The sequence below is a fragment of the Urocampus carinirostris genome, chromosome 7, assembly GCF_059441175.1.
Source record: "Urocampus carinirostris isolate Australia breed hairy pipefish chromosome 7, RoL_Ucar_1.0, whole genome shotgun sequence".
In the NCBI taxonomy this organism is placed as follows: Eukaryota; Metazoa; Chordata; class Actinopteri; order Syngnathiformes; family Syngnathidae; genus Urocampus; species Urocampus carinirostris.
In genome coordinates, this window is record NC_142355.1 from 32572746 (window position 1) to 32588541 (window position 15796).

Consider the following 15796-nt stretch of genomic DNA (forward strand, 5'->3'; position numbering starts at 1 on the left):
GACGCACAATGAGATGTCAACGTTAGCGTACGCCCTTCAAGGACCTCCGGGGAATGCCGCCGCTGTCGTCACCGTCACTTTTAAAGCTTGATGTGCCTGAATCCTGCACCCCATCTTTCTTTGCAGTTGCCACGGCAACACATCCGGGAACCTTGTCGAAAACAGCTTTCACTTTCCGTGTTGACGTTTTGTTTCGGTGCTCCGGGCTTGATGATGATGAGGACGATGATTGGATTTTAATTTAGTGCTTACGGTTTTTGTGGGCATGGAAAGTGGTACCTTGATGCGCTTAATTTGTTCTGTGACCAAGCCAGTAACTCAATTAACGTGTATATAAAATCAATTCACACATTTCAAATGAATTAGGGATGAGTGACTACCGATACAAGTTAACCGTATCGGAGGTGAGTTTATCCGCACTCGTGATGGCAGCCGATACCATGACGTGGCCATTTAGCAAACAGCTATCTGTAATTCAGGAATTGGTAATTTGCCATCAAATAAATGAAATATTAAAACCCCGGTTTGTATTTCATAGCGACCCCTAATGGTTTGAGAATACTTTGTTTATTCAAATAACGAGAAAAAAAAATATTCAAAGAATAGCCGAAAATACATGGACTATCTCATAAACCAGGGATCGGCAACCCAAAATGTTTTAAGAGCCATGCCGGACTAAAACAAACAAACAACAAAACAGTAGCCGCAAAAAATAAAAAGCCTTTTTAAAAATCAAATCAGAAAGGGAATTCCTACATATTTGTCACTTAATGTTAAATATTATTAGAAAACATTAAAAACTGTGTCTTGTTTGTCTCCCCACAGAAAACATATTTTTAGACAAATTTGTTTCCCTCTCTCATCTTTTAATTTCCAAAGAGAGCAACAGGTGCCGGCTAAAGAGCCACATGCGGCTCTAGAGTCACAGATGGCAGATCCCTGTCATGAGCTATATACATTTGTAATTATATTACACGACTTGAAATGCCCTTTGAAGGAGCTGACATGTTTGGCCATCATCTTGTAACCACAGAAGTTTGAATAACCATTTAAGTTAGCTAGTTTGTTGGTACTTTTAGCCTATAACATCTACTTACCAATCATGCCAAAAATATCAGCTAAGCAGTTGAAGTATTAACACTCATGCTAATGTAGTTGTAGGACTCCTAAGTCAAGTCAAGTCCCATTTATTTCTCTCGCCCTTAATCACAACATGTCTCAAAGGACTGCACAGGTTACTATTACACTATCCCCTGATTTCAAACCAACATGCAGGCAAGGGAAAACTCAAAATTTCAGCACATATAAGTACAGTGGAACCTCAGCTTTTAAACACCTTGACTAACTCGACTCCTGACCAACATTTTTGAGAAAAATTTGCTTTCGTTTTCAACCGATTTTCATCTTTTGATCGTCAAGCCGAAAGAGCGTACCTGAGCGTGGCCAGGTTAGCTGACCCGCGATCCTTGCGGGTCTCAACTCTTTGAAACTGCTCTTGCTTTTTATAATGATCTGAAAATGAAGCGAGCAGCGTGGGGAATTTTGAAATTAAAAAAATGGGCTTGGGCCTTTAACGCCAGTCGTTGCTGTTTTTAAAAGATAAGGCAAAGAACTGGTATCCGTAATAATACAAGTATTGTCCCACTTTTATGTTAGTGTCTGGAAGAGTTGAGAAGATGCACACAAGGATAGAGTGAGAAATGACAGAGCTATTTATCAAGTGCCTAACAACAAAAAAATTTTTTGTAGTGGTTCTTTTATTTCCTAAAATTTATGTTGAAGATTTCTGTGTGTTGTCTGTTGATGCCCTTGCAACATCCATTGCACCCTGGTCATCCTTCATGTGCGGCCCTTTCCTAAGGTTATTTTATTTTCCCCATGCTGAGGTTTTTGAGTTGTTCCTTGCCCTTATGTGGGTTTCAGCTCAAGGAATGGTGTAATGGTGCTGTGTGCAGCCCTATGAGACTTTGTGTGATTATGGAATATACAGAAAAACACGACTATACTTGACTTGACTTCCACACGACTATACTTGACTTGACTTCCACACCTGAGCTATGGATGCGATATTTATCATTTAGCCATCTACCACCGTTTTCACACTGTTTTGTTTTCAACCCATTCATGCTCAACACTTGGTTTTAGGGTATGGCTCAATGCTAGCCATTATTTTTATTGCTAGCTGCTCCTGCTTTGTCCCTTAGTGTCACCCGCCTTCCAAAGCTGGTCATGCAAGTAAACGACGATACGATTTGTGATAAGGGATCTTGACAGTTGACAAGTTCACAATTCTACTGACGTTTTAGTATATCGTCTCGCTTGCTGCTAAATTTAGCTAATCATACCAGCTCTGACCAACTCCAGCTATTGGCTCTTTTCAGCTGCTCCTCGTGTACCTAGCTTACTTGGTCTTTTACTGTGGTTTGTAAGAATTAACACTAGCTTTCACTTCCTGTCGCTGGTTGAAATGCAAGTTTTTATTTGTTTAAAATATTCTCCTTTTTTTTCAGAAATAATTGATTTTATCCACTAACTAATGTTGTATCTGTATTGAAAATCCCTTAAGATTTGGGTATCAATGTGAAAAAAATGTGTTACCAAACATCCCTGCATGAGTTATTATGCCCAAACCGTACTATTTATGGCAACCTGGTAATAACAATAGTAACATAGTAACAACATAGTAATAATATGATAGTTTGATATTTAAGAAATGCTTATCAAACTGGTAGCCCTAATCATGTAGTTTCAAACATCCCTACATGAATCAAAATGCCAGACCTTACCTCTAATAATTACAACCTTGTAATAACATTATTAAAATGGTATCAACATATCAATAACTTAACGTGTTATCTTATTAAACTGATAGCCCTCCACGCCAATCAGTATCAAAAAAGTAGTTCTCCGCTTCCAAAACGGGAGTGAGACCAGCTCTAATGACATCACTTCCTGAGCTTTTTTTGATTGTCGGGATCCCCTGTTGTGACCCAACTGTTACCTCCCAATCCAACACCGACCTTTTTGTACATTACACGTCACAATCTGAATCACGCTCGTTGCAAGTCACCACCTGGAAAGATGCTCCAGGCAAAACGTTTAGATCTTTCTTCCTGTTTTTTTGGTTACCGGCAGGCCTGAGACGCAGCAGAAAGCCTCGGAGAGTGTAACCCCTCACCCGCCAACCCCTCCGCCTCCACCTGAGCCGGCGGGGGCCCCGGAGCCAGAGGAGGAGATCCTGGGCTCCGACGATGAGGAGCAGGAAGACCCAGCCGATTACTGCAAAGGTCAATACATCCATCATATCTTTCATATCGATCTCATATATCTTTAAAAGTTAAAATCTTAAAACGTTCAGAAATTCTACATTCACTGCAAAAAATAGTCTTGTACTATTGAAGAATAATTTGTTCCTCCTAACTTCTGGATTCGTTTTTTTTAGGATGTGAAATGTATTAATAAATATAGATTATAATGTCTAAAATAGAAATATTTAAACATACTTACAGTACAGACACTCCGCTGCTTAAGACCATTCCACTTACATAAAACAGTAGATACGAACATTTTTTTCGGGATGTCAAAAAACATCCGGACATTGCTGTAAGTTAGATTTTTTGTTGTGTGCACCTTTTTTCAAGTACAGGACATTACTGTAATGCTACTTTCCGCCGCTACCAGCGTGTGGCGCGGTGAGAGCTCACATAGCATCCACCCCGAAGAAGAAATCTGGCTTCTACTTCCTAGTTCGTGTGTAAACGCAAGAACTTTGACATTTTTATTGTTTAATATCTCGTGCATCCACTCAATATGGTTGGTGAAAAATGTGAAGAAGAGGCGAGATGTTTTATTTTAAATGAAAATGGAATAAAAAAGCTTGATGCGGTTGAGAAATTGGTCGGAACACCTTTTTTCTGCCACTTTCCTCTTGAAGTTCATCTTAAGAAAGTAAATGTTTATTTTTAGTACAAAACAAAACAGGTTACTTATACAAGCTTTAAACATACTTATATATACCTTAAACATACAAAATATAGCACTGAAGCAACTTACGAACAAATTCAACTTACGAACGATCGTCCGGAATCTTGTTCATAAGCAGGGCAGCGTCTGTACAGCATGAATTTTTCTGAGCAAAAAAAACGATTTGATAGGGAAGATGAAATTTAATCTTGTTCGTTCGGATTTGATTTTATTTAATGAGAAAAAAAATGAATATGCTGAAGTAGAAATATTGGCAAACTTCCTAGAGGGTTTGCACCCTTGAAAATGCTTGATTTATTTTTTTATGTTGTGTTCTCAAGGATCGAAAAATGCTTGAATTTTGGATGTTCTTGTAAATGCTATAAATTCTTGCCATGTTTCAAAACAAGTCTTGAAAATAAGGCTGACACTGTTCTTTTTTCCTTGATGATTAACAGCAGCTGGTTTGTATGGCATTGTCCTATAAGGTGTCATCGCCCTCTACGGGTCGCGCCCAAGAGGACATGTGCATGCTACATTTAAACAGGGCTCTATGAAATGTGTATTAATGCAAGGATTACATATCAATTATGGACAACTTTTATGGGCCATGCAAAAAATGAAAGTAGCGTTTCTAAGTGGCAAATTGTAATGGAAATAACTTCCTGCAACTGAAAATGTACGCTACATATGATCGTCATTTGACCCAACATGGGGAGAGATTTGTCTTAAAAATGTTTACACACGTATTGTTCAGATCAACAAACATTCAAGATTTACTAAAGATCGAAAACCCACATGTCTTAATAAATGCACATGCAATATTAAAAATCACATATTACAGTTGCAGATATACATCTATCTTTTGATGTGCAAATACATGATTCACACTGAATTTCTTCTTTTAATGGTACTGGAGAAATTGGAAAATTGGCTTTGAAAGTCCTCAAAAAGTGCTTGAATTTGGCCACGAAAAAGGTGTGCGAACCCTGTTCTAGGTAAAACATGAATGAATGTCAATATTAAAAAGTGAAACATAGTTTACTAGGAAAACAAATGTTAAAAAATAGTAAAATTAGAACAAATAGTGCTTAGAATGAGCAAACTACTTTTCCGTCATTAGGAAAACAATGCCTCTAATAAGCAGACATGGGGACTTGAGACTTAGTGACTTGGACTCGAGTCGACTCGAGTCGCTGTTTTTATGACTTGTGACTTGACTTGGACTTGGCAATCTAAGACTCGGGACTTGACTTGTGACTTGACTTGCCCAAGAAAAAAATACTTGGGACTTACTTGGGACTTGAAGGTGAAGACTTGAGACTTACTTGAGACTTGCACATGTGTGACTTGGTCCCATGTCTGCTAATAAGTGTCTGGCTGTCTGGCTTTCTATCTAGCTCTAGGTGTTTATTTTACTTGCATTATTCTATTAGTCTATCCAGCTAGCAATCTGGCTAGCTAGCTGTCTGCTGTTATCTGTATATCCGTCATTGTGTCTACCTGTTCTGTCTTTCTGATTGTTAGCTAGTTTTTTTTTCTAACTAGCATGTAGTCTATGTAACTAGTAAGCTAGCCTACTAGATTGTCTTTCACTATAGCTAGCTGTTTATAGTACTAGCTATCTAACATGTCAGATAGCCTGTCTGTCATTATCTGTCACGATAGCTAGTTTTTGATCTCGTTAGCCGTCTAGCTTGCTAGATTGTCTGTCTGTCTGTCTGTTTGTCTGTTACTATTGCTAGCTGTTCATCTCACTAGATATCTAGCTAGCTAGATTGTCTTTTGTTATGAGTCCATCATTATAGCCAGCTTTTCATCTCACTAGGTATCTAGTCCCAGAGATTGTCTTTCGTTATCTGTCTGCAACTATAGCTAGCTCCTCATCTCGCTATATAGCTAGCCTGCTACACTCTTCCTATTTTTTAAGGTCAGTTTTTCCATCTGTCTCGTAACAACTTAAATGTTTGCTGTCCAGCTCGACACTTTCCTTGTTAGTTTGCTATAATATAAGAAAGCCATTTATTACTATTATATGATGCCTTTTGTTACTTTTTCCTTCATGCAATCTGAATGATTGGTTCCTATCTAGCCAGTCCTTGTTCTGAATGTTTTGTTAGGGGTTATCCACTTCTAGTAAATTTCAAAATTCCAGTAAAACCAAAAATATTGTCAGGTAGACCTTGACTTATTTCTTTTTTTGTGTGTCTCAGGAGGCTACCATCCGGTCAAGATCGGAGACTTGTTCAACGGGAGGTACCATGTGATAAGGAAGTTGGGGTGGGGACATTTCTCCACCGTATGGCTGTGCTGGGACATACAGTGAGTGAAACAATCCTAGTCACCACGAATTCCAAAAGCGATTCATTTATTTATATTTTTTCGGACACGTTCCTTGAACGTAACACTAACTCAGTGTCAGTTTTCACACTTGTCCACACACACGCATCCTTCTTCATGCTGTCGGTGTTAATTACAGTCATGCAAGTCGAGTGAGCCAGCGTTGAGTTACTTGCTATGTAATCCGTCTTTATTGTCAATAAATAACAGTCACTGTATTCGCAAAAATTCTTCAATTTAAAGACAGTCACTTAACACCATTATATAATATTCAACTACTTGTTAGAAAGATTGTAAGCATTTATGTTCGTTATTATAATATATTTCGATTTTCTATAGTAGCACAACTTGGTTATGTCGCCTCTACACCTCTTCATAATGTGCGTGAGTTGAGGGATAATCAGTTGCACTGCTCAGTAGGGGCTGAAATCTAATCGATATCGCGATGTGACGTATGGGGATTGTGTCGATGCAAAACACTGCAGTTTTTTCAAGGATTCATAGTTTCAGTTTGTTATTTGAGTGATAGAGTGTTTGAACAATAAGAATTGTCAAATTTTGTGGGTTAACAGTGCCGGCCATGTCAGGACAAGAACGGAAACAGGACCCAATTGTGTTACGTTTCTCACAAGTTTTATTGGATGAAAGGGAAAGGGCTGGGCCCGGTGTTCGCTAGGCGCAGGAAGCAAGTCGCTCTCGTACTCTGATTGTGATCCGAACACGGAAGTGGATCTTCCGTAGGGAGAGATGGCGGTGTCAAGGGCGGAAAACAGGTCTATAGCCGGGACAGCAGAGCAAAAACGTGGTCGAGGTCAGAATGGGTCGTAACCAGGGACAGGAGAGAAGACGTGGTCGGTATCAAAAACGGGTCGTAAGTCGGGACGGGAGAGCAGACGTGGTCAAAACGGGGTCGTAGCCGGAGACAGACAGGAGCAAAACGGGACAGGGGGGAGTGAGTGTCGAAAAAGGCTTGCCTAGTGTTCACTGAGGTTCGCAGACGGACTGACAAAAGGAGACAGACAGGACTGGGTTCTAGTACTGACTGGGAGCCAATCAGAACCTGCGGCAGTCGGCGCTAAATGAGCGGGCACAGCTGAGTCACATCAGTAATCATGACAGGCCAACCGGAAGCAGGGTTTTAATGGCACCAACCAATAAAGGCAGGTCAAAGTTTGCAAGATGGGTGTGCCCGACTTTGATAGGCTGGTGTAAGCTCTCCGTCAAACAGCCGGACGCACATCTGGCCACCAATACAAACGCGGCAGCTTGTACCTTTAGCGACTCGTTACTTTGAAAATATAATCGATCAATTAAATCGGACTCTGAGGAAAGTCAGAAGAGCACAAAGAAAAGCTGATCACCAGCGGACGCTCCCTGGATTCCGCGTCCGGTAATTACCTGAGGTGGCGTCGGCAGGGAAAGCTAACAGCTACTGCCGAACGTAGCCAGTCACTACCTCGAGATCCATTACCAATCACACAGGCGATATGGAGCTACTACTCGTCGAAAACCCCAACATTTGTGACTCTTGTATTTTAATCATCACAGAAGTCTTAGCAGAAGTCGCGGTTACCTGTCGCTAGCTTGTAGTCAAGTCAAGTCAAGTCATTTTTATTTGTATAGCCCTTAATCACAAATAGTCTCTTAGGGCTTCACAAGTTATTACATATAAAAAGTTTAGGTTATTCGTATGCTATAGAGTAGAAGTGAGTTTTAAGCTTGTAGCTTGCCAGCGGCTCCCTAAATAGCTTTTTTACTCTGAAAGGCGCAGCCCTGCAATTTTGTCGTATTTTTTTGTATATTTAACAATGTAGACCATTTAATCTAATGCAAACCTGTTTTTATTTGTAGCGCTATAGTTGTTATTCAGTTTCAGTCGTATACTCTTAAGTTTTTAAGTACGTCTTCTCGAGTTTATTTGCATGTCACTATGTTTAATTTATCCCTGAAAACAAAAGAATGCAATTTCTTGTGAAATCAAAGATCGAAATTGCAATACAGGTCTAAAAAAAAAATCGAAATTATTTTTTTTTTTTTCAAAAATCATGCAGTTCTACTGCTCAGAATGTCTATAGGCTGTTATGATTTTACCATCTTCTAAACTTTAGTGAGGAAATGATAAATGGTCAGCATTTATATACCGCTTTTTAAGTCAATGAACACCTCCCAAAGCGCTTTACAATGTGCTTCACACTTACCCATTCACACACACACACACACCAATAGGGAGTCAGCCATGCAAGGCGCCTACCTGCTTATTGGGGGCATTAGGGATTCAGTGTCTTGGCCAAGGACACTTCGACATATAACACGGAGGAGCCGGGAATCGAACCTGCAACCTCTTGAACCTAAGACGAGCGCTCTACCTCCTGTTTTTATATTTTATAGTTTTCAGTGTGTGTTTGTGAAGGCCAATTTCATTAAGAGTGACAGCTTGTTGTTAAAGATTTCCAGCTGCCTGACCAGTTCTGAAAATCATTGTCTTAATAAAAACACAATGTGTTATTTTTCTAATCTAAACAAACATATTTTACATCTTTTCATGTATTGTACTCTATTAGCAAAAAAATGCTTGCATTCATTTTCTTTACATTGCACCTTTGAGAAACCTCTAAAGCTGTAATTGGCGAAACGTTATTTGCTCTATGTAGCATTTAGATATTGATTTTATTTTATTTTTTTCTTTCTTTTTAATGTGTACAACTAAGACAATACCAGTTGATTCGTATTAATCACTTATTTTTCTTGGCCAAGGCATGTGTAACATTAAGTATTGAAGTATTTGTTAGATGTTAATTGACATATTTTCACATAGTGAACACACCCATAATGAAATGTGCTTTTTGCAATATCTGTATGACAATATGTTGTTGTTTTAGTCATCCATTGATTATAAATATTGATAGATTAATTGATTAAATCAAGCTCTAGTCCCTCCAACATTTTTGGGAGACATGTTTATAGAAGCTCTATAATGTTGGATTGTAAATGTCAACAAAAATATAGACACACTTTTAAATAATTGGAATTTGCATCTGTTTTTATTTCTCTAAATATACCATGCATTAAAAAAAAGTTATTGGTATCAGTGTACAGTAGTGTAGTTTGAACCTGCTCATTCTCTTTTTTCACTATCAATTCAGAGTAAAGAACTTTGTGGCCATGAAGGTGGTGAAGAGTGCCCAGCATTACACAGAGACGGCCTTGGATGAGATCAAACTGCTGCGATGTGTAAGTGTTTTGATTGTGAAGTCCCTCTCCCTCGCTTCGTCTTTTACTCCCTTTACCATGAATTTGTTTTTATGCGTTCAAGGTTAGAGAGAGCGACCCTAATGATCCCAACAAAGACATGGTTGTCCAGTTGATAGATGACTTCAAAATCTCCGGCGTTAATGGCATTCGTATCCTCCTTAGAATGTTTTCGACTTCATGGGGGGGATGAGTGGGTGTTTCTTTAAAGGTGGGATGCATCATTTGAAGTGTCTTTAAGTGAAATATTTCCTCAATTAGGTATGTGATAGCAATACCAGAATGAGTTCAAAAAGTCTTTTTTTCCCCTGCCTATGTGGTTTTATCTTACTTTAAGTAAAGCTGTTCAGGGCGGACTCACTAGTTTGGGGAGAGTGGTTGGGAATGACGTCATGCTCACCCCTGCAGTATTTCTGGTTTGTATTTGTTAGTGTTGGATATTACACTGCATAGATGAATAAAGTATCTATCTATCTATCTATCTATCTATCTATCTATCTATCTATCTATCTATCTATCTATCTATCTATCTATCTATCTATCTATCTATCTATCTATCTATCTATCTAGAGAAAAAGGATCAACTTTCAACAAACTACGGAAAACACTGAAAGTAAGAAGAGGCCTTCAAAAACATTCGTTAGTGCATTGTTACTTTTGGTGCACACACCAACAGCACTCAGCGTAAATGATAAAAACATAATTTCATAACATGAATAGGACGTTTATTCGGGAAGAGAGATAGCCATTAAATGCCCGTGCTCGATTCTAACTATCCTTGTAACTTAGTATTAAACCTGCTAGTTGCCCAAACAGTCTCGAGTGTGTCAACATGCACATACCGTAAATTCCGGACTATAGAGCCCACCTGATTATAAGCCGCACCCATCACATTTTAAGGGGAAAACCGATTTTGTCCATACACAAGCCGCACCTGTATATAAGCCGCATGCACCCACATCAAATAAACACGAAATTAATCCAAGCCAAACTTCAAGTCCCGCGATTGAAACTAAATGTCCTTTGGGGTTTGGGGTTTTTAAGGGTTATTATTCTATCTTCGTTATTTATTATCCATTATCCATTACCGGTCAGTTCATAATACGCTACAAAGCCTAGGAGCCGGGACACTTACTCTCAGCCAAAAGGCCAAGCTAAGGTCCTAGCCCTAAAGCCTTGCTGCGATCATTGCGAATGCACCGTTCCCGGAGGTACTGCAATACCGGGCCGATGCGTGGAGTGGACAGAGCAAGCTCTTATTCCATCTCCGGATTGCAAAAATCTGATTCTGCAGGTCGGCCAGAAATTTCTGGCCGTGAATCAGCACCAATATATTCCTTCGCGCGCAGCCACGAGGACTCGATTATAACTGAATATAAAGTACACAGTTCAAAAACCTTATTGAAGCACAAAGTCCAAAAATCACAGCCACCTAAATGAACGTAAAATGATATAGGTACTTAAAATTTGTTGCAGACCTGCAGATTCTGGGTGCCCGTTGATAGTAATCCAAGGAAAAAAAGTGTATATTTCCAAAAGTAAGGGTGGGAAAAATATATATCCATTATTGTCCGCCGTGTCCACAAAAACTCACCATTACCGGTCCCCACTTTCCCATCAGCCCGCGTTTTGCTCCGCCCCTCTTTTTTAATTTGCTCGTGCAGTCTCAAATAAATACAAATAAATACATTAAAAAAATATACAGTTGCAAATACATATTACACATATTTACAAAGAAAGATGGTACATCGAGAGAGTTTTCAAAGCTTTAATAATAAATTAATAATGAGCCTTATTTTGTGCAATTTGCACAATGAGGGTATGTTTACGCTCAAGAATTGTGATTTTCCTCGGCGCATATATTCCACCGGTCTAAATCTTATTTCTCATACTCGAGCGCCGTTAAAAAAATTACATAAATTGGCCGCATCTCTGAATAAGCCGCAGGGTTGAAAATTTGGGAAAAAGTAGCGGCTTATAGTCCGGAATTTACGGTACTTGCATGTGCATCATCAACAAGCTAACAGAGGCTCCAATAATGACATAAGCCAGGGGGTGGCGGCCGCAATGCAAAAACTCCGTACAGCTCCTTTAACTCTTGGTCCAGACGTTTGCATGGTCTTTGAGGTTCTGGGTCACCACCTCCTCAAGTGGATCATTAAGTCCAATTACCAAGGCCTGCCGCTACCGTGCGTTAAGAGCATCATCAAACAGGTGAGAAGGACACATACAGATGCAATTAGCAATTCTGGCAAGAAATCCTGAGTGCACAAAGCGACCATTTATTTGCTTTCAGGTCTTGCAGGGGCTAGACTATCTCCACACCAAATGTAAAATCATCCACACGGACATCAAGCCCGAAAACATCTTGATGTGCGTGGATGACACCTTTGTGAGACGCATGGCCATGGAGGCCACAGAGTGGCAGAAAGCAGGGGCTCCGCCCCCTTCTGGATCTGCAGGTAAGGAGGCTGGTTCTGTAGAATGTTTTCATTTTTTTCATATGCATTTATACCACACATAAATAGTACTTTCTATATCAAGGGTCAGCAACCTTTTCGGTGTGGAGTGCCACTTTCAAATTTTCTTGTAAATCAGTGTGCCTAACCAAGATCAATGACTCCCACAACATTTTTTTTTATATCCAACAAAGCTGTAATTTAACACCAGTCCAGATATACATTGAAATTGTATAACTGACCAATTTATCGTCCACTATTCTTGTTCATCAATAAACTAAAAAATGCATGTGAGAAACATGTAGAAAAGCCATCCATGACTTTAACTTTTTACCACAATAATTAACCAGAATCAACCATTCTTCATCAACAATGAACTACAATCAAAAACAAGTGACTTAGACAGCTACCATACCATTCATCATTGAAATCTTATTGCAGAAAATATCAAAACTTGAAATAACAGCAGCAAGGCAGAAGGCTACTTGAAAATAAGTGCAACAGAAATGACAGCTGATTTGGTCGCAAATATAAATGGTTTTCCGTGCTTTGCTATGCAGTGAGCAATGTGATAACTTGCTTCAGTGGTGGTGATTTTAGCAGTGACAAATGTTTTCAGGGTCTGTGTTTGTTGGCCGTACCTGGACACAGCGCGTTTTAATGTCTCCGTCTTGACAGACTTATCCTTGAATTCATGTTCATGTTTCGTATCGTAATGACGTTTAACACTTGATGTGGGAGGTACAATGCTCTCGAGGCATAATGCACAAACAGCACGGTCATTTTTTTGCACAAAGCCCCAGTCATTTGTCTACGCTGGCTGAAAAGAACAAGATTTTTTCATTTATCGCGCACCGGTGTTTATGTGGCTGCGTTAAAACACGGATCTTTCCTCCTCTGCGAGGCGCAGCGCAGACACACACTCACACACGAAGCAGAGGAGGAGGGGTGCTACCGTTTCAGGTAAAAATGCGCTTAAAAAAAATCATTATCATTTGTATTTTTTTGCCGTACGCTCGCGTGCCACTGGTTAACCCCTCGCGTGCCACTGCCGTCATAGGTTGCTGACCCCTGTTTTAGATACTATTTTCATGTTTTAATCTAGTGTACAGTAATCCCTCCTTGTACAGCTGTTGTCGCAGATTTGCTTTTTGCATCGTATTCTGCATTCTGATTGGCTAAACAGTCCCCCTGCTTGTTATTATTCGACAATACAGTAGTAGACTTGTAGACGAATAAAATAAAATAAACGTTTATATAGTACTTTTAATTGCTTGAGCATGTAAAGTGTTTTTTTAAATTTAGTTTTAGTGTAAAAAGAGTGTTTAGTTGTGTAATAACTGAAAAAAGGAACATATTTCGCCAATTTTCTGGGACCTCGCGATAAATAAGAGATTGCTGTACCAGGTATATGGCATTACCCCGCTACACAGCAAGTTCACTCTGTGATTCCCACCTCAGAATAGATTAATGTCGTGTCCCCGGGGTCTGTTGTTGTTGTTGTTTTCGAGTCACTCAAGGCGCCTAAGGTAATCCTCCAAAGGAGATGGGGCTGCGACTGTCCTGTGCCGTCAGGCCTGACGGGGTGTGACCCAAGCAAACCAAGCAAACGAAGCCTCTGATGTCTTTAGTACGTTCGGACAGGCCGGTGCATGATTTATGGAAGCCCCGTGGGCAGGTAGTACAGGTGATTGGGGTGTTGTCGCAGCGAATGGTTCGAAAGCACCACTGGCATTTGGACTGGGGGCCAGGGTTGCTCTCGAAGTCGCCCGCCCTAAGAAGAACAGAGAGAGGAGAGTAGAAGAGAGAGAAAGAGAGGGACAGACAGAAAGAGAGAAAGACAGACAAAGTAAAACGCAAAAAGGGTGAAAAGAGAGTGAGAGAGGTGGGGAGAGAGTAGGAAAGAAAGGGATAGAGAAAATGAGAGACAAGAGTGTAAAGGGGGAAGAGAGAAAAGGAGAGACAAAGATGGAGAGAGGACCAAGAACGAAAGAGAGTGCGAGTCTGAGTGGATTGAGTTGGATTCGTAAGGCTCCCCCGGAGAGAGCCCTTCGCAGGACACCACGGGAAGGTTCCTAGTCTTTGTCCTGCGGGTCTGTTGTATTAAAAAATGCTCGCGGTGAAATGAACAGAAACACAACAGCAAAGGCTTCAGGGAGGTCGGAAGTGGCTTCCTAAATTCCTCTGCTGATGTGAAGAGCATTTTTATTTTCCGTGTTGTTTTAATTCTAGCTAAATTGACTAACGTAAAATTAATTAAAGGGCAAGGACATAAGTTGAGGAAAACATGTTTTACAAAAACCTGCTTGGAAAAATCCAGGTATGGGGATCTTCTTCCTTTTTTTAATGTGGATCGTGTGCAGCAATACAATTAAATGCTGTTTCATTGTACTTGGTCCAAGATACCTGGCTATAATTCCTAAACACATCTCAATGAGATTAGATTTAATAATATCAAAATGATTTTGGGGGTACACGGGTTTATGTACCTGAGAGTGCTTCAGATCATTCTTAACGTCTTCTCAAAAAACAAGATTGAATTTTGCTTGTGTGTATTGCATACCTGTCAACCTGTACGGTTTTGCCATACAAAGTACATTTTTATGCATTTTAAGACGCTGTACGGAAAAACGCAAATTTGTCAATCGCATGCGTCTGCCGCCTAGGGATTTCCCATCATTCATCATTCCGAAAAAAAAAAAAAGGTCTACGATTATTTTGTATTTTGTACGGGGAAATACGACAGTTTGTACGGGCATGGAGCCGTGGAGGTTGACAGGTATGGTATTGTGAAACGCACTGAAGATGTCTGATGGGTATTTTCTCCCTATGTGTGTGACAGTTAGCACAGCCCCGCAGCTCAAACCGGTGAGTACGACTGATGTGAGTATAAAACAAAGGATACACACACACACACACACACACACACACACACATACACGCACTCACTTGCACAATAATACAGTTTGCTTGCTTATGCATTATGCACCCAGAATGGAAATTTGGGACCGAAACCAAAAATGTGCTGAACGATAAGCGAAAATGTTTTTTTTTCTTATTTAAAGAAATGAAATAATTTTTTTTGCCGATGTGCTAAAAAGGTACAAAATAAAATGATCAATAACTGTCCATCCATCCATTATCCCTACAGCTTATCCTCAGTAGGGTCGCGGGGCCCTGGAGCCCATCCCAGCTATCTTCGGGCAGTGGGCAGGGGAGACCCTGAACTGGTTGCCAGCTAGTCGCAAGGCACAGAAACAGACAATTTGCTCGCCCATTCACACCTAAGGACAATTTGGACCGGCCAATTAACCTGACATGCATGTTTTTGGAATGTGGGAGGAAACCGGAGTGCCCGGAGGAAACCCACGCAAGCACGGGGAGAACATGCAAACTCCACACAGGAGGATTCAATCCCATGACCTCAGAACTTTGCTGCGGACGCGCCAACCACTCACCCGCCGCGCTGCCCGATCAATAACTGACAGGCATATTATTTGATGCTAATTTTAAGTGCATCATCGACCATCTGATGTTCAGGGTTAGTGAGCGCATACCCGGAGTGTCTTTCCGCAACTACCACCTGACTGACCTGGAGTATGCTGACGACACCATCATGCTCAGCACTTCCTACAGCCAGCTGAGAGACGCTCTGGGCATTTACAGCGAAGAGGCAGCGCGGCTTGGCCTCCAAGTGAGTTGGTCGAAAACCAAGTTCATGTATGTCGGTGATGGACCAGAGCCACCTCCCATCCAAATTGGTAGCGACATCGTAGAGCCTGTCA

At 40.4% G+C, this 15796-nt stretch overlaps 1 protein-coding gene and 1 pseudogene across 6 annotated transcripts in view; one reads left to right on the forward strand and one right to left on the reverse strand.

Annotated features, from left to right (window-relative positions):
- The window catches only part of srpk2 (SRSF protein kinase 2), an 82739-nt gene that overhangs the window by 52548 nt on the left and 14395 nt on the right, over positions 1-15796 (forward strand). For 5 of the 6 annotated variants that reach the window (XM_088340589.1, XM_088340588.1, XM_088340590.1 and 2 more), the window contains 7 exons: positions 3136-3287; positions 6177-6285; positions 9447-9534; positions 9617-9704; positions 11660-11766; positions 11849-12014; positions 14854-14894. In XM_088340589.1, coding sequence (XP_088196715.1) covers positions 3136-3287; positions 6177-6285; positions 9447-9534; positions 9617-9704; positions 11660-11766; positions 11849-12014; positions 14854-14894 — 751 coding nt within the window. The remainder of the gene's footprint in view (positions 1-3135; positions 3288-6176; positions 6286-9446; positions 9535-9616; positions 9705-11659; positions 11767-11848; positions 12015-14853; positions 14895-15796) is intronic. The other variant, XM_088340591.1, reaches the window with a different exon arrangement.
- Positions 10742-10859, reverse strand: LOC148363022 (U2 spliceosomal RNA; annotated as a pseudogene).